This window comes from Salvelinus sp. IW2-2015, linkage group LG4p (assembly GCF_002910315.2).
Source record: "Salvelinus sp. IW2-2015 linkage group LG4p, ASM291031v2, whole genome shotgun sequence".
NCBI lineage: Eukaryota > Metazoa > Chordata > Actinopteri > Salmoniformes > Salmonidae > Salvelinus > Salvelinus sp. IW2-2015.
In genome coordinates, this window is record NC_036841.1 from 15,155,374 (window position 1) to 15,175,272 (window position 19,899).

General features: G+C 41.1%; 1 protein-coding gene across 2 annotated transcripts; it reads left to right on the forward strand.

The window, feature by feature from the left end:
- The first annotated feature begins 1,271 nt into the window (after positions 1-1,271).
- Positions 1,272-8,535, forward strand: LOC111960571 (short stature homeobox protein 2). 2 transcript variants are annotated; one of them, XM_023982621.2, is made up of 5 exons: positions 1,272-2,004; positions 3,348-3,556; positions 5,779-5,836; positions 6,353-6,462; positions 6,977-8,535. In XM_023982621.2, exons 1-5 carry the CDS (start codon positions 1,758-1,760, stop codon positions 7,268-7,270), a joined length of 918 nt encoding a protein of 305 aa, XP_023838389.1. In that variant the 5' UTR covers positions 1,272-1,757; the 3' UTR covers positions 7,271-8,535. The 2 variants fall into 2 exon arrangements, with proteins under 2 accessions (XP_023838389.1, XP_023838390.1); XM_023982622.2 differs by having other exon boundaries at positions 1,278-2,004; positions 6,374-6,462.
- The last annotated feature ends 11,364 nt before the right edge of the window (positions 8,536-19,899 follow it).

The following is a 19,899-nucleotide window of genomic DNA, read 5'->3' on the forward strand; positions in this document are numbered from 1 at the left end:
ATCCCACGTTGAAATGGATCGAACATGTTTATCTTTGCAATTTATAGAACTTAAACTACTAAAACGTGTAGGTATTTGTACTTATTTTGATATAAATAGCATGTTGCAGATTAACTTGAATTCTCTAGCCTAATAGCAGCCTATRATTTCTGCTGCTTTCAGAGGACACAGAAAAAATAATGAATGCGTAAGGTTCAAGAGCGGAGACATCATGAATTTTTAATAAGGGGAATTGTTCGAGCCTGTGTGTGGAAATAGTATTTTATATAGATTATCAATAAACGCGCTTAATGTTGCATGAAATGTACAAGTGATAGCCTATCATACAGCTGTATCCCATCCCATTCCGGCTTATGTTTTGCCTTTTTCAGTTCACTTAATTGCTTTGTCCCCACGGCATCCAGTAACCTTCACCATAAGTGAACCATTGTTTATTTATTTAGCAAATATGCAATAATTTCAATAGGCAGTCAACTTAAGAAACCATAATTAACACGCCCAATGGCAACGCATCACATGAAACGCTTTAATTAAACGTTTAGTTGCTGTTTAACATTCTAATGGCGTGAGAAAGTCTATCGAGATTTGATATTAACCAATATAGATAGTTTCCCTAATGACTTCAGATTCAAACATAGCCTATAATTGCTGAGTTGAAAAGTAAATACATTCTCTAATAAATTAAGACAAAAATGTGAGATCAGTTTTGGCATTTGAGTTGTCATTTTAAGGCATTTGAAGAAAACAACTATTGATCATAATTATTTGGCCATCATTAGCCTAAATTAAAAACAGGCTAGCAAAAAACAAAATAAGAGAATAATTCATATCTTCCAAATCAAGGAATACATATGTATTATTATTATTATTATTGTTGTTGTTATTATTATTATTGTGATTATTATTTATATGATAGCTCCTTATCAAATTGTTTTTCTTATCATGACAAATTACACACAAAATATGACTAACAAGTAACATACACAAACTACGTTCTTGCTTCAACTATGTGTTTAGTCGCTCTTATTCGAGTACACACAGAAGAAACATATCCTTCGTTGCATGTTAGTCAAGGTGTGTGTCTGGCTATGGTGAGCCTCCACCATCAGCCTCCGAGTCGGTCCTCTCTTTACCTTTCTCTCTCCGTATCACTGTCACGGTCTTTTTTCCCCCCCAGATCGCAGAGATTTGGAGGAAGCTCCGTTATGTGCTCCCCGAACAAGCTTGTCATTTTCAGTTTTAGCCACACCCCTGCAGAGATCCTGCCCATCTCCCTGGTGTTTAAAATACGAACTCAGAACAATAGCAACGAATCCACGCGTAATTAAATGAATGAGCCCTTCTTGTCAATCTTGGATTAATGGCCAATAGCAACCTCGTAAGAATGATGTGAAATCTGAAGGGCTGCTAATCTGTTTTTCGAGGCTGTGGGTATATGGCGAAGGGAAGGGGGCTCGTCCCGGCATCCTGAGGGGAGGTAATTTGCACGGATCAAGGGGCAGGCGTTGCAAAGTATAAATACTGTGACTTCAATAGCTGATCACCAGCAGGTTGGAACTCCGCAGCAAGAAGACATTTGGCCGAGATCTTATACATTTAGCTGCAGCACGAGATACAGAGTTGGCAACAACACCACCTTGCATTTAGGTCGACTAAAATAAACACTCTTGATGTCTTAAGCTGTAGTGCTTCTGAGAGAGAGAGAAAACGAGAGAGAGCGTGAGAGAACAAGACGGGGAGATTTTTTGGGAGCAGTGATGGAAGAACTTACCGCATTTGTGTCGAAGTCATTTGATCAGAAAGTGAAGGAAAAGAAGGAGGTGATCACGTACCGGGAGGTGCTGGAGACCGGATCCGCGCGTGCCAGGGAGGGTCTCGCCACCGAACCTAGTCGCGAGGAAATGAACGATATCGCTCGGGTAGACGCGCGATCGCCAGGCAGGGAACCGGACATGCTGGGACCAGAGAGAACCAGGGATGTGGGAAGCCCGAAACTGATTGATGGTAAACTAGCCTAATGCTATGCTTTCATACGGTTTTCTTATGTGATTTACTCAAATGTAACTGCTTTGAGCTTATACAAAGTTAAATGTTCTTGAATTATACTTTAGGAATATCCCGTGCGCTAAAACAATAATAACTTTGACAAACATGTCGCGTGCCTAGTCAAAGAAAATAAGCATGCATGTTTTTGTGTATATCGCTTAGAAAAAAAGGGTATACGTTTATAGGCCTACGTGCATTGTGTTATCATTCTTTTGTATTTGGAATATTTCCCAATTACCGGTTTGGCTTCAAGTGACTGAGTGACACTAAAAGTAAGCTTAAGTTTTATAGCCTAGTTGTTGTCATAAGGTGTAGTCACTGTGTAATGCAATGTTGCGTGTACATCAGGCCCATAATTGAATTAGGTAGGCCTGTCCGGTTAAGTGCTTTTCTGTCTGAAGAGAAATGGTATAGCATGTTTTTAAAAGATCAACGCATTTATTTTGGAATTGACTAATTATCATGGCTGGTCACTGTGTAACCCACTCTGACGCTCGATGCAATTTCAGTAACAAGAAAAAAGGTGTTGTATTGAAATATTCATCAACCGCATTAAAGACAAAAAGGCTGGCGAAAAAATTGGGCTATTTAAATGATCCAATAGCACTAAAATCAACAGGCCTAGCAGAAATGATTCATATTAATCTGTGTATATGTTTTTTTCATAATCATTTGATTTGATTATGTAATAAGTAATTATACATCCTAATAATAATAATACTTTTTTTGAATAGGTATTAATAACCCAATATGTTGCTTTAAAGCATACAGGCCCTTTCGCTATATCATATTGATCACTAATTGCATTGGCCTAAAAAAAACAAATAGCCTAATTGTTCCATTAGCTGGGATGGGAATCTTTTACATCTTCAAACGTGAATCACAGTCGTTTCACTTTATACAGCCGTGGAGAATTGCATTGGGCAGATAAAATGAGATGAACCCCACACTTGCATACCCGGTAGGCCTAAATCATATCCTAGTGGTTACAATACAGTTGTAAGTGACATCATGAAAATATCAACCGAGCTGTCCTATATAGGACACAGGAAAACCTAACTATGATGAGCGATCGGACGTACAGTAGTGGGCACCTTTATGCATATTTATAAGGAGTTAATAATTGAAGACCTTTCTGTAGGACCACGAAACATTCGAAGCTGATATTGGTGTAATGCTTGGGAGGATGAATCCACATGTTCGCTTTAGGAAGGTCGTTGTGTGATGCCTCCTCCTCTACCCTTGTATAGCTGAGGCCTTTTTCCTCACCCTCATTCATTTGCTGCTACCCCTCTCTGTAGGTACCACGCACATGAAAGACAGAAAAGAAGACACAAAGCAAATGGAGGACGAGGCACAGACTAAAATCAAGCAGAGGAGAAGTCGGACTAACTTTACACTGGAGCAATTGAACGAGCTCGAGCGGCTATTCGATGAGACTCATTACCCGGATGCCTTCATGCGCGAGGAGCTGAGCCAGCGGCTAGGGCTGTCCGAGGCTCGAGTACAAGTAAGGGGCTCTCTATCTTATTTTCGTTTTTACTCTGTGTGTAGAGATATCGTTTGTTGCTCATATTAGGATTATTTTACAAAAGCGAACCCGATGCTGCTATGCATGCTGGCTAGAGAGGAACAGTTGTCCTCGTGTTCTCGACTATACTTTTAAGCACAGAGGGAAACCATGTACCACTACTGGTCTCTAGAGAATGGGGTTTATTGACATGCTTCTTGTGGCTTGAAGTTATTTGGGATTACATTTTTGGGGGGCATAGCACCATTCTAAACTGTGAAACTATAAGCAATTGAGCAACATTTTATCATGGATGTAGTATTAGCCTGGCAAAAAAAATATCAAATTAAAATGCTTAAATTGATGTAATTTCATTTTCTGAAGATGCTGTGTGTGTGCGAGAGAGAGACAGAAACAGAGAGAGAGAGCGAGAGAGGGGAGAGTGAGAGGGGAGAGAGAGAGAGAGAGAGAGAGAGAAAGAAAATAAAGAAAGAGAGATGTTGTTCCATTAAAAAAAATATAATAACGCTATACAGTGAATCTCAATTAGGGCCTAGAATCTTTTCATATAGATAGGCCTATTCTGCGCTCCATATTGTGCCAAGTTTTAGATTACAGTTTTGTTAAAACTATTATTATACGATTATTTTGATTAAGAAACGCTTTTTTAAATCAGATATTCAAATTCCTGAAGAAAACAAACACAATATTTGTTTTCACTTTATTAGTAGCCTATATGTTGCTCGCACGAGATACATCTGTCTTTTATTTTTTCCATCGGGAAAGACCATCTGTACTACTGAAACCCAATAAGCCGTTTTGGAGAGGGGGGGCTTCAATCTCTGTGTAACGGGAGAAGAGCGACTGAGCTGGGCAATGACAATGAACATAGACATCGGTTCTGATCTGATTTATCAAACCCCACAATATCTTATTTCAGCCTCTTTCATCCCTTATGCCTTGATTCTTTCTAAAATATCATAAAACGGGCCCAAAAGACCTCCCTCCCCCCAAAAAGTTAAAGCAAGCACTTTTTGCAACGTCTCCCGGCGAGAGTTGGAATTTTACCAAGGCGTATTGTGTCACAAGCAAGGCGAGTGCAAGGAGCACAGCTCGAGGATTTACATAAATTATGTATTATTTTCCTCCCAAATCAAGATCTGCCGCTCTTTCTATTTTCAGTACATGATGTAAACGACCATGCGATTTATGAGGCCCTTTTCTAGCCACAGTTGCACGCAGGGATGAAAGGACAATTTCCTGCACAAAGGAGGAAAAAAAAATGTTTAAAAAAAGTAGTAACGTATTTACTCACTTCATGGTGGGCTATTTGCCTCTGTTTTCATTCGACGCCCATAACATAAAGATTTATAATAAAACCAATAAGACACGAGGATGTATGTTATATTGCTGTGTTAACACGGCTACGTGGTCAAAATATGAGGTTGGAGCTTAATATATATTGATAGACTTATCAATATCCTTTCTATTCTATCCATAATGCAAAAAGGAAAATTGATAAACTGTGTTGTGGGATAATTTATCCACAGCTTTGTCGGGGATTCAAAGTAGATTATCATAGTAATGAGACGTCTTATCTCCGTTCTAAAATAGACTACTACTCGGGAAATTATGCTTTTAAAGAACAGAAATAAAATAAAAGAGCTATCGTCAAAAAGAGCTTTGTGTAGGGCGTGTTATGGCAGTAATTAAACGAAACTGTGAAGCATGTAAATGCTTCAGTAACATAGATTTTCCTGCAGATTAAGGTAATTAATTTCACCAGCTATTAACGAGAGAGAGCCTTTCTCAGATCGCGTTGCTCAGATGTCCAAAGCCGTAATCACATGCTGTTATCCGATATCAGAGAAGCAATTCGGTTCTTCTGGGACGCTAATCTATAGAAACCTGAAACCGGTGCTGAGAAGGTAAATTATTTTGGTCCAATATAGCCTGCAAATGTCGAACAAGCGTGTTTACGCCGCTATAATATGATAATAATGTCCCCCCTTCTCGTTGTGGTCTACTTTCTTACGTTGTATTTAGCCTGCCCCCTTGTTGTAAATGTAATAATTAAAATCTGGTGTTAAGCGCCTGCATTAATATTTCAGGGCTCCTTTGGGATATTGTTTTTCTGCGGTTGTAGTCATTTTGAGCGGAATTACACATGCCCTCACAAGCAGCTGCCAATCACGGTTACTAATTAATTTCTCTCCCCGCAGGTTTGGTTTCAGAACCGGAGGGCCAAATGCAGAAAGCAGGAGAATCAGTTACACAAAGGTGCGTTTCTATTATTTGTCCACCTGCAATATCCTATTTTAGGCGTGATGATAATAATGGTTCACAATTGGAGAGGGATACAGGAACATGTATGAAAACCATAAGCATCAAGGGTGGCTACAAATTGAAATGCATCAAATGCACAACAAAGACTACAGGCCAGGGCTTTCCAACCCGGTTCCTGGAGAGCTACCGTCCTGTCGGTTTTCACTGCAACCCTAATCTAGCGCACCTGATTCTAATAATTAACTGGTTGATAAACTGCATCAGGTCAGTTGCAACTGTGGTTGGCTGGAAAACCCACAGGACGGTAGCTCTCCGGGAATAGGGTTGTAGAGCCCTGCTATAGGCTATATATGCAAAACATCTAGATGGAGTTTTCATGGCAGTAGGCTCCCTGCATCTGTATCCTGTTGTGCTATTTTATCTCCATTATTTTGTATAATGGAATTATTCGTTGTTTTCAGAGTATAAATATTTGCCTCAATTATAATATGGGGACTATTTCCCTTACAGATGTCCTATCTTTTCTTCCAGGAGTTCTCATTGGAGCCGCGAGTCAGTTTGAAGGTTGTCGTGTAGCGCCATATGTCAACGTGGGGGCCTTACGGATGCCATTCCAACAGGCAAGTTACTTTGAAGCGTGCAGTCTTTGACTAAACCAATCCCCACACTGCTGTCTTGGCACAGGCCTTGTCCAAGTGGAATGGACAACATCAGTGTTCTAATGATAGGGGGTTACAAACATCGTATATAAGGCCTTTAAGGCTTGTTATCAGACTCTCGAGTGAATACCCATTGTAGCCAATGCCACAAAACATGTTGATAGAAAATCCCCCAGTTGTAAGGATTTTTAAATGGTGTTCTCAAATGGTGGTAGATTTGATTCAATGGATATAGTGTATTGTATATGGGCTTGCATTAAACATGTTCTCCCTTAACATGCAGACGGGTTGGATTCAATTCCAGCAGAAAAGGACTTGAAATATGAATTGAAAATTCCCTTTTCATATTCATATTATTGGATGTCATTTAAATGGAATTGGACCCAATGAATACTTGATGAAATTAATACAAGACAGCCTTCCACAAGTTAGCTAATGTGTTTCTCCCCTCTCTTCCCCATCCGTGTGTCCGTAGGATAGTCATTGCAACGTGCCGCCCTTCTCCTTTCAGGTCCAGGCGCAACTGCAGTTGGACAGCGCGGTGGCCCACGCGCACCATCACCTGCACTCTCACCTGGCAGCGCACGCTCCTTACATGATGTTTCCGGGCCCGCCATTTGGTTTGCCCTTGGCTACGCTCGCGGCTGAATCTGCCTCTGCTGCCTCGGTTGTGGCCGCAGCTGCAGCCGCCAAAAACACCAACAAAAACTCCAGTATTGCAGATCTGAGACTCAAGGCCAAAAAACACGCGGCAGCTCTGGGACTGTGACTAGGCGTGCAACAAGGCGTATATGGCGTCTAAAATGCCTACATTATTGACTGAGAGTAATCGACAAGGCAGAGCGGCATCAAAACAAAAAAAGGCTTACAAAGTGAAAGCAAGGACATATTTATGTTTTTTTTTTTTAAATGAAGGACATCATGTATAACTATAGAAATAGGCTATTTATGAGATAAAACAAAGATAACAGACTGTGAAATCGATAATAATTTTGGATCTCAACGAAAAGGGCGGGAGTTGATGTAGGCTACATTTTCACAATGCAACGTGGGAACTGCACCAACGTGAAACAAGGGTGTTGTCAACGAGCAAGATTGCCAAGAGGAACGATGCCGCTGGGACGTTCGATTTTTTTGTGTAACAAGTCGAACTATTCTGCGTTGTTTTTCGTTATAAGGCTATATTATAATTTCCTTTTGAAACTATAGAGGCTGGCCTCGCTATATTTCAAAAAAATATATATCTGTAAAGGGAACAGCAGATGTTCGTGAACGGATAGAGAGACAAAAAAGTACCCTTATGTGACAGGTTTTTTCTGTTCTTCTTCTTGTTCAAATGAAAACTCCTCTGCAGTGTTGCATGAATGTCTTTCGTCACAGATGACGTAATTTGAGTCGGTTCCATTTCACTCTCGTGCTCTCCCTCCATGGACAGCAGACATACAGACACTATGAGGAACTACCGAAGCGCTCACTTGAATGTCACAGTATTTGGACCTTGTGGCTTCTAGCCATGCAGGGATGTGTGGAATTCAAACATTTGCCACAAATGTTACATTATTTTGTAAATGGGGAACTTCAGTTAGTCTATGACGTTTTATCCATTGCAATGAGTGAATTTGCGAGTGATTCGACCTACTGAAAGGGCAATATAATGTCACTTTTTAAGAACAACAAATATTTGGACAATAATTGCAGTAGGCTATATGTGAGACGGTACGGGGCATATGTAAAATATGTTAATACACAAGAAACATGCATTATTTTTTTGTTATTTTGTGGCTTATGAATGCATTGTGAGAGCATTCATGTTTTCTGTTTTACTTTCCTTCCGTGTGTAAAAATCATGCGCATTCTGTAGGCTATGTAATGTTGATGTTTTTATAACAGTGAAAGTGAACGTAGCCTACCTGAGGCACGGATTTCTAAAAATATAGAAATTCTTTAACTTTTTTCATCACTTATGTGAAACGTGAACTCACCTAAACAAAATGTTTTCGGTTCATAGAATAAATCAACTGAAGTTTCTTTTTATGATAGCCTCTGTTTACATTCCTTGTTCATTACATTTTTTTCTCCAGTGTGGGGTGTAGCCTAGTTTCGATGGATAAACATTTAAAAAAAAATAATTTCAGCTTGTTATTGCTGTATTATTATTCCATATTATTTTTGCACTAATGGTATTATTACAATTTTATAATAGGCTAAGATGTATTATTATTATTTAGCCTATTACTTATACTACTTCTGCTACTACAATCGATTGTATTCAGGTTATAGGCCTAGCCTATACAGACCTTTATGGAAGGCTACATCAATTATTCATGTTTTGATATGTTTGATCCAGTTGTGTCAGGCCCGTTTAGCCACGTGTTATTTTTCTCCCAAGACCATGGACATCTTTGTCATAGTCCCTAACCTCTCCAAACCAATACATTATTCAACATTTTTTGTTATATTTCAGAGCTCTGTGGAGAAGGTGTCAAATATTACATTGAAGACGATAGTAAAGGTTTATAGCCTATTAAAAGACAATTGAATATACCGAAAAATCCCTAAAAGACACGAAGACTGTTTGATGGTGTGTAATGCCGGTGTGTGGTCATTTAGCTGTTATGATGTGTGAGGAACTTTTCACTGGTCTAGCCTTACAGTTGTTTCTAATGTAGGCTAGTTCGTTTTTACACACATCTTTACATTTACAATAATTGCTTTATTCCAGATGCTTTCAAAATATACCATAGGCTACCATTGAAATATCCATGTTAGAATTGTTTTATGGTGACCAAAATCATTATTGTCTATTAGGCCACTGTCACGACGTTGAGATTAATTCGTTTCGTTTTTACAGACAGATTGGGATTTTCTACACAGTTTCATATGTTTAATGAAGAATGCGCGTCATTTACTTCCAGAGCAAATTTGCCTGAGTTGTTTCCGGTCATCTTAACCCGCCATTACTGAGGATTTAATAAACACCTGACACGGGAGCCGATTTTAGAGCAATGCGGATCACATTACCAGCGGATATTTCCATACAAAACGCAATGTATTTTGCTATTAATTAATACCGCTCTCACAGATCCACTACAGTCTAGAGGGCTTGGGTAGCTTGCCGTTTGGTTTGGATTCAGACGCCAAAACTATTGAATTATTGATTTCTCCCCTTACTAGTAATGGAGGAGAGAGACGGAACTGCAAGCTCGTGCGCTGCCTTGGAACGACACCGTGCCTGCTAATTGAGGCGCGCGCACTTGCAGTCATGTAAATGAGTAGGGCCATTCCCATTCCATGTCCCTGCTACATTAGGCAATTTTTTAGTGAGTTAGACATGACCATTCTTATGACTTGCACGTGCTGGGATAGACACGGATTGTTTAAGAGTACAATTGTTTTTAGTTGATATTTTTTATGTTTCTAGAGACTATTTCAATAGACCATATCTGGTCCATTACTGCTATGCTGGGGGTCACCATGCATGGTTTGCATGCAGCCTGTTGGTGTTTCTCTGCGGTCCTGCATTGCTCCCTCTCTCCAGGTATCCATATCAGTGGAGAGGTGGAGGGCCCGAGAGGGTCCAAGGAGACAAGGAGACGGGGACACAAGTGCTTTTCTAGATTAGCCGTGGGGCGAACAACAACTCTCACCCTCCATTCCACACACTCTCAAGACACATCTCCCACACCGCCACCGAGGAGCCAGACACTCCTCCTCGCTGTCTGTCTTCATCTTTGCTGCACCCCATTCCCTCCCTCCCTCTCTCCCTCCCTCCCTCCTATAATTCTCAGGCTCTCTCTCTCCGTCTCTCCATTGTTATCCATCTCCATAGATTGAATCACAGGACGGAGAGTTCCGCAGCAGCGGTGTAATCAAGACTCAAGTGTCCTTGGTGCACGAAAAGACACCAGAAAAGACAGCACCACTTCCAGACATCTAATAAGGCCCCCCTGGCAAAGACACAACACCAGCCCTTATGAGTCACGCCATGGCTTCGTCTCAAATGGTACCCTAAAAGATCCTTCATAAAAAAAAACGTTCACGACCTGTTGCTAAATGTACCTCTCTATAATGCTGCTGCAAACAATTACATTGCTGTATCATTCCCTGTGTGAAGGCACTTGGGGCCGTTATCGAATGAGCCCTTGTTGAACAGTTGCGGATAAACTGTTCTTCGCTCACAGTGGTGTCGGTTTTATCGTCACATACACTGGATAGGTACAGTGAAATGTGTTGTTTTACAGGGTCAGCCATAGTAGTACTGCACCCCTGAGCAAACTAGGATTAAGTGCCTTGCTCAAGGACACATCGATAGATTTTCCATCTTGTCAGCTCAGGTATTCCAACCAGCGACTTGTCAGTTACTGGCCTAACACTCTAACTGCTAGGTTACCAGCCACCCCTAATGGTATTGGTTAGTGGGTATGTAGTGAATGGGTGTTGGTGCGTCAGATATCAACAAGCGCTCACAGTCTCACTGCAGAATTAGACGTTTCCACGTTTCTCCAAACATCACATCTAGAAGTGTTTTTGACACCCTGGGTTGACTCCTCACGCTTAGCATCGTTCCGTTTCTCCAAACACCAAATTTCAAAGTTGCTCCAATAGTCAAATTTAGAAGTTTAAGGGTTAAGGTTTAGGATAGGGTTAAAACATTAAAGGGATAGTTCGGGATTTTAGTAATGAGGCCCTTTCTCTACTTTCCCAGAGTCAGGTGTATTTGTGGATACCATGTTTATGTCTCTGTGTCCAGTATGAAGGAAGTTCGGTAGTTTGACATGCCAATGCTAACTAGTGTTAGTGTAATGACTGGAAGTCTATTGGTATCTACTAGCATGCTAGTTAAGGTAAGGGTGAAGGTTTGGTTTAGAGTTAAAACAAATATAAATAAAAAAGCTTGTGTTCACCACTGGGATTGCAGCCAGGTCACCTGTGATACAAGTCAGTATTAGACGTCCATCTATGTCTGAGGACATGGGGTGATTACGTGGAAACTGGCCACTAGGGGCAACAGTGAACACTGTTACCTTGAAGTAGGTTTCGGCTTTGCTAGGGCATTGTGGACGGGGATGGCGGATGGGCATACACATCTGCCTCTGTTGCCAGAAGTTGCATGTTTGAATCCAGGGAGAGAAAGATGTTTTTTGAGATTTTGTAATAGCATCTGCTTCTGGTGCCAAAGGTCACATGTTTGAATCTAGGGAGAGAAAGATGTTTTTGAGATTTTTGTTTTAAGCCTATCCCAAACCTCGACCCTTACCTTAACCAGTAGGAGTTAATGCCTAGCCTTAAGATTTTGGATTTAATGCCTGAACAATAACCCTAACCTTAACAATTCAGAGTTAATGTCTATACTTAACCTTAAACACTTCGAAATTTGAAGTTTGAGAAACATGGATGAACGTCTAATTCCGATGTGAGAGCTTGTTGGGCATTGAACACGCAACCTTCTGATCTAGATTTATGAGATTACGCCCATCCCGTCTGTGTGTGCATCTGTGTAAAACTGAAAAGCTGAAATGGATGAAATCTCATTTTCTGAAGTTGCTGTGTGTGTGTGTGCTTGTGTGTGTGTGTGTGTGTGCTTGTGTGTGTGTGTGTGTGTGTGTGTGTGTGTGTGTGTTGGTGTGTGTGTGTGTGGTGTGTGTGTGTGTGTGTGTGTGTGTGTGTGTGTGTGTGTGTGTGTGTGTGTGTGTGTGTGTGTGTGTGTGTGTGTGTGTGTGTGTGTGTCAGAGGCGAAGAGCGCTCGAGCGAAAACAGTAGGCCTTCACCCCAAAAACAAAGCTAGAAAAGGTTTGCAAAGGTTTGCCTTTGTTATATATTAAGTGCGTTCAAAGAGAAATGTGCACACGCGGCCAGACAAAAGACAACAGACATCAGGATCATTGTGAGATGAAAGAAGGACTTCAAAGGCATCAAATGGAGTGAAAGTGAAAAAGAAACCTGGCGAAAACTCCCTCCAACAGCACATAGACCAGCAATTAGGCCTTCATATCACTCTGTTATCACACATGTGGACCGTAGGCCCGGGTGGTTAAACTGGTGTATGTTGTACTCATAAGACAATGCAGCATTTACCCAGTATATGATTTTATTTGGATGAAAACGGGGTGTTGTTTCACACAGATTTGAACCCTGCATGGGGGAAAAAAAGGATTGTAGAAGAAAACAATAGTCTCCCAACTCATTCTATTTGGGTAACTAAGTGGATACGAAACAAAACAGGGCATAGCAAAACAAGAAGTCAGATTGTTACTCCGTGTCCTGTTTAGGTACCCCCGGGCCAATCTGCACATTTTTATGTACTCATTGCATTGATTTGTTATTAATTCATTTCCAGTTGCAGCTGGTGAGGCGATGGGTGCAGATAACATGTCGCTCGGCCTTTGAGAGAGACAAAAACAGCGGCGGGGAACTTTTGCGCTCTCTCAGACATTAGCCAGGCATTATGGGAAATTCTCCATGGTAGAAGGGACACACGCACACACTGTACTAAGGGTATGAAGACTTAGAACAAAACCCTCTCGTAAGTGCTTGACACATGCTCTTCCTCTCCACACCGCGAGTGTTCAAAGCCAATCAAAAGTGTATGAGTATTATACAATTTCTGCTTTTCAATCATCTGATATTTGTGCACAGAGTTTTGAATGACAAACACTTTTTTTCAGAACACCATGGGTTGATTGTAGTCCATGTTTCAGAATGTAAACCATGCTATTCCGCAAAGGGAGACATTTGGCGTGTCCTTTGAAGTCGTGGAAAAACTTCATTTTGAAATGTCAAAAATGACAAAATACTACCTGTAAATGACTCTATATTTGTATATCCGCATGCTAAATTATCTTTTAATGAGGGGAAATCACCACAGCTATCCTTCATACTGTGTTGTTAAATATCATGACAACACCAAAATACTGTCATGGGGAGCTGTTAGTGGAGCGTGACAATTAATGTCACTGCATCTATCAACTCCATTTAAATAGGCTACAGCACACACAAACTTCCTCTCTATGGTTCCTCCATATGGGTGGCCAAAGAAACTATGTGGCGTTTGTAGTGAAAAAGATGGAGGCCAATTTTCCTTCTGAATAGATGCCATTGTAGTTCCTTCCTTTTAGTTATTTCTGCCTATGCTGAGGAGAGAGAGGGGACAGTGGAATGGATGGCAGCAGTGAGGTGACACTTTTTAACAAATAGGATTTAGACGCACCAGGGGCCTTTGTCATGCAGGTAATTTTATTCCCATGTATTTATTGATCCTGCTACCCCCATCTCCTCATTCTCCCACTAGTATTGACAGGTGTGTCGCTATGGTAATTCACAGCGCCCGTGCTGGTTGGATTAATGCATAAAAGACAGACAGACACACACGCTTGTTATGGGATAATATGATGAGCGTGGTAAGTAATGTATAATGGTAAGGGCCCGTGTCAAGTTCAACATAGAGTGCTAGGTTGAGGGAGGGCCTGAGGGGGTGTCACTGGAGAAAAGAGAGAAAAGAATGCAACGAGTTTTAATGAAACGTAATGTAAATTGATGTCCCGAGCTTAGGAAGGACAGACAAAAAGGAAAGAGCTGCTTGGAAATGCATTACGGGGGCCAAATGGCTCTTTGAGGAGACAGGACTTCACAGGGGCCTCTGTGGCTCTATTGGATTACAATGTTGGCTCAACAATCTGGTAACATCTAATTAAATAGCCCAGCATTAGCTTCCACCACAGTTGGGAGTGTGAGAGAGGGGCACTATCTCATTCTGAAATGGATGTAAAAATAGATCCTCGCAGGTTAGCCTGTACTCACGGTCTCTTATTCTCCCCCCCCTGGCCTCGTACACACACACACACACACACACACACACACACACACACACACACACACACACACACACAACCTCAAAGAGACAGACAAACAGACAACCATGCATGTCTCAGATAGACAGCTAAGCACAAACTGGAGTATTTCTATGAGAACCCCATAAAACTCATTGTACACATGTTGCTTACATGAACACAGCCTATGTTTATTCAAAGGATTTGAGATTTGCCCTTGAAATTGACAAAACAATCAACAAAAACTTTAGTCTGGTGGAAGGAAATGTCAGTCCAAAGCTTTTGTGAAAGTATGTGAAAGTTGAGTTCACCACCAGAACACTGGGTGGCACTGTGTGCAGCGGACAAACTTTTCTCAACTTATCTTTTTTCATCAAAAGAATTCAAGGATGTACCTCAGACACATTGTCTTGACTGTAGACTGTGTTCCTAAAGAGATCATTGGTTTGAAGAAATCAAATGAAAGATGACATCAAATTCCCCAACTACGTGTAATTTTAACCAAAAGTTTGAAATGGACTGAACTGAGTGAGGTACACTGAACCCTCAAAATCTTTGACCAACAGGGCCAAGGCCGGCAGAATGTTGAGGGGTTGAGACGAGCTGAAGCAGGGCAAGGGTGATAAGAGGTGAAAAGATAGTGGAGTGAGTTAGAGAAGGAGGGGGGGAGAAATAGAGTAGGTGGATACACAGTTGAAGTCGGAAGTTTGCATACACTTAGGTTGTAGTCATTAAAACTCGTTTTTCAACCACTCCACAAATTTCTTGTTAACAAACTATAGTTTTGGCAAGTCGGTTAGGACAACTACTTTGTGCATGACACAAGTAACTTTTCCAACAATTGTTTACAGACAGATTATTTCACTTATAATTCACTGTATCACAATTCCAGTGGGTCAGAAGTTTACATACACTAAGTTGACTGTGCCTTTAAACAGCTTGGAAAATTCCAGAAAATTATGTCATGGCTTTAGAAGCTTCAAATAGGCTAATTGACATAATTTGAGTCAATTGGAGGTGTACCTGTGGATGTATTTCAAGGCCTACCTTCAAACTCAGTGCCTCTTTGCTTGACAAAATCAAAAGAAATCAGCCATGACCTCAGAAAAAAATTGTAGACCTCCACAAGTTTGGTTCATCCTTGGGAGAAATTTCCAAACGGCTGAAGGTACCACGTTCATCTGTACAAACAATAGTACGCAAGTATAAACACCATGGGACCACGTAGCCGTCATACCGCTCAGGAAGGAGAGGCGTTCTGTCTCTTAGAGATGAACGTACTTTGGTGCGAAAAGTGCAAAACAGTCCCAGAACAACAGTAAAGGCCCTTGTGAGGATGCTGGAGGAAACAGGTACAAAAGTATCTATATCCACAGTAAAACGAGTCCTATATCAACATAACCTGAAAGCAGCTCACCAGGAAGAAGCCACTGCTCCAAAACCGACATAAAAAAGCCAGACTACGGTTTGCAACTGCACATGGGGACAAAGATTGTACTTTTTGGAGAAATGTCCTCAGGTCTGATGAAACAAAAATAGAATTGTTTGGCCATAATAACCATTGTTGTGTTTGGAGGAAAAAAGAGGATGCTTGCAAGCCGAAGAACACCATCCCAACCGTGAAGCATGGGGGTGGCAGCATCATGTGGTGGGGGTGCTTTACTGCAGGAGGGACTGGTGCACTTCTCAAAATAGATGGCATCATGAGGATGGAAAATCATGTGGATATAAAATCATGTGGATATATTGAAGCAACATCTCAAGACATCAGTCAGGAAGTTAAAGCTTGGTCGTAAATGGGTCTTCCAAATGGACAATGACCCCAAGCATACTTCCAAAGTTGTGGCAAAATGGCTTAAAGACAGCAAAGTCAAGGTATTGGAGTGGCCATCACAAAGCCTTGACTCAATCCCATAGAACATTTGTGGGCAGAACTGAAAAAGCGTGTTTGAGCAAGGAGGCCTACAAACCTGACTCAGTTACACCAGCTCTGTCAGGAGGAATGGGCCAAAATTCACCCATCTTATTGTGGGAAGCTTGTGGAAGGCTACCCGAAACGTTTGACTCAAGTTAATTTAAAGGTAATGCTACCAAATACTAATTGATTATATGTAAACTTCTGACTCACTGGAATGTGATGAAAGAAATAAAAGGTGAAATAAGTCATTCTCTCTACTATTATTCTGACATTTCACATTCTTAAAATAAAGTGATGATCCTAACTGACCTAAGACAGGGAACTTTAACTAGGATTAAATATCAGGAATTGTGAAAAACTGAGTTAAAATTTATTTGGCTAAGGTGTATGTAAACTTCAGATTTCAACTGTAGATGCCAAAGACATGAGAGGTGCAAAGAGGAAGCACTTTGTCATTTTGAAGAAAGTTTTTAATGACAGCTTGTTTTCTTAAGGAGTACAGCGACCCCTTTAAAAGGTCACACGTAGCACATCCCCATGCAACGCTGGCCGGACCACCTTAGAGAGGCTATATGCTGCAGTCTGGGAGTAAAACAAGCTTATAAAACAAGCTTATATGTTGGGTTGTGATTAGGTAAGACAGTTAAACCTAGCTCATGAGACAATATAAGCTATATTCTTCAAGAATCAAAGGCTATATCTATCATGACACAAGGCGAGAGCCAGATGCAGACACAGGAGGCAGATGGTTGGAGTTTAAGATGTTTAAAAATCCAAAAAAGAGTAGGCAAGAGAATGGTTGTGGACAGGCAAAAGGTCAAACCAGTTCAGAGTCCAGGAGGTACAGGGTGGCATGCAGGCTCGATGTCAAGGCAGGCAGAATGGTCAGGCAGGCGGGTACAGAGTCCAGAACAGGCAAGGGTCAAAACCGGGAAGACTAGAAAAAGGAGAATAGCAAAAGCAGGAGAACGGGAAAAAACGCTGGTTGACTTGGAAACATACAAGACGAACTGGCACAGAGAGACAGGAAACACAGGGATAAATACCCTGGGGAAAACAAGCAACACCTGGAGGGGGTGGAGACAATAACAAGGACAGGTGAAACAGATCAGGGTGTGACAATATCTGGGATATTCAACCGAGGGGTCCATGGAGGTACTGCAGGGGCCCTTGAAAATATATAAAATAAAAAGTGGATTTTTTAAAACCGTTTTTTATGAATATCGCTAGCAACAACATACAATATATAATTCATTTAAAAGTAAAAAAAAAAATGGTATGTATCAATCCCAGAACGCCCCTTTAAAGCACAACTTTATACGCAGACAGTATGGTAGCACTTTACTTAAAGCAGGCATAATGCTTTATTACTTGTTATAAGCATGTACGAGCCTTTCTAAAGTCTTATTATAAGCCTTATAATATGTTATGCCTCGCTATGTATTACATTTCCAACCCAAAAGGCTTAAAGACAATTTCAAAATCTTTCAACTTCGTATTCATCATCTCCAGCACCACCCCAACATCAACATACAGCGTGTAAAATAGTACGTTTCTATGTTTTGTAGTAAAAAAGGTAGAGAAAGATAAGTGTTTTCAATGACATCATCAACCAATTCGTAGGCATTTAGTAGGCAATGCCTACTCACAATTGGTCAAAATCATACGACGCACACCGATGATGTCATTGGAAACACTTATCTTACTCTTTCTTTTTTTTTACTACAAAACATAGAAATTTACCGTTTTCACACATGTTGACGTTGGGGTGGTGCTATGGATGATGAATATGAAGTAGAAAAATTGTGAAGTTTCCCTTTAAGTTCCATCCCAGGTCAGGATCATTATGAGATGATAATAAGATATTAAAAGGGGTCATATATGATTATGACAAGCATTATACCTGTTGGCCTCAAGTGTTACTGATATACATACATTTGAATAGAATCCCAGTTACATAAACATACAACAATTACACACAGAGGAGGCTATGTACTCACACCAACTGAGATGCACAACCCATAACACTCCCTTCCAAGATGTCTCTTTATGCACAAGGCTGCATGGTGCAGTACGTGTGTGTTCACCTCTGTGCTGCAACAAACAATGACAGTTCCTAATATATTTGAAGAACAACCATTTTTATTCACCAGATGAAAAAAAAATCCTATGGGTGTCACAAATGTAATCAACATATCTGTTTTCTTTGGGTGACGCTCCTAACACTCTGCATACACAGTGATTTTCCTAAATACTATTCATTAGAATATAATTGGAGAAAATATTTCATATCAACATGCTAGAGGAACTCCTGAGGAACATATTGTCCTATATAACCCCTCAATTGCCTTTATCACCAAAATGTGAAATGAAAACCGCCACACAACCTGTAGCCCTGAGAGAGATGTACGGTGTGGTCAAAAAGAAGAGCGGACAGGAGCCAGACGAGATTCCCCCACTGTAAAAGTTGATCCCTCCGGCGCCATTATATAAGCGTACATATGGGACGGTAAAAATGGAAGACGACACTTTAAATGACATTATTATAAAATGCAATACTCCTGGAATGATCCCTTTATTAAATTAGGCCCTATGATCCAAGATGAATTTCCTGCTTCCCTAATCCATCAAGGGGGGAATATTAAAAGATAGGGCTCAACTGGCATTAGAATCTCACTCAGTCTTGACTTTCATTATTCTGCATTAGGCCGCTGCTAGGGGAGAGCCTCTTAATGAGAATTACAATGATTCACTGGCCTCGGCCCCACTTCTGACAAGTAAAATATTAACTCCTCAGTCACAGCTGTCTGAATTAAAATACTTTGTAGCCGCGGACGCGCTAAATTAAATTGGCCTTTTATGTTCCTTACACGGTTGACCCCCGTGGGGCTGCAGCACAAGGGCCATCGCCGCCGCTAAGCTACACCACAAGAGGGAGAGATGAATCGCACCTTGACTGAGAAAACAGATACAGTCGCATACACATACGCACCTACACAAACACACTGATTTATTTAGGCTACATACGTACGCGCGCACACACACACGAGCACGCACACGCACACACACACAAAGACCCGTTAGCCGCCCTCCCCTGTGTCTCATTCTGTCATTCTCTCTATCTGTCTATCTCTCCGTCACCTTTTTCATTCTCGTTTTCTCACCGGAGGCAGTTTCTCAGCAAACATCCTTTATATGTTGTTTGTTTGATAGCCACTGTCTAGCATCGTCTGTGTTTGTTTGTCCGTGTTGCACTTTTTATTAACCGCCGGGCCACATACACACAGCATGTCCCTTACCTGTTTCTGGATGTACAAACTCAACATTCCACCACATTAACAAAACATAACAAGCCTTTTAAAGTCAGAGGAACTCAAGTAATTGGGACTTAGTATGCAAAAACCCAATCCAATTTACATCGACCTTTAAAAGTTTTATTTCAGTCAATTTGCACTCACTTAAGCCATGGCCAGGGCTTGCACTGCAGCTCGGATCCGGCTGCCAAATTCCTCCGCCTGTGAATGGAACAGAGCCTACGCCGGAACCGGGGCCGTTCCGCCCGCTCTCTCTGACTCCAAGGTCATGCAGCTGATGCTCTGACGGGGAGAGGAGCGGGGAGTTTTTCTCTCCGCCCGCAAGCTTGCGTCCCCAGCA

Coding starts and splice junctions, on each gene's coding strand:
- LOC111960571 (XM_023982621.2), top strand. CDS start 1,758: ATGGAAGAACTTACCGCATTTGTGTCGAAGTCATTTGATCAGAAAGTG. Junction 2,005..3,347: donor AAGCCCGAAACTGATTGATG/GTAAACTAGCCT, acceptor CCCTCTCTGTAG/GTACCACGCACATGAAAGAC. Junction 6,463..6,976: donor TACGGATGCCATTCCAACAG/GCAAGTTACTTT, acceptor GTGTGTCCGTAG/GATAGTCATTGCAACGTGCC.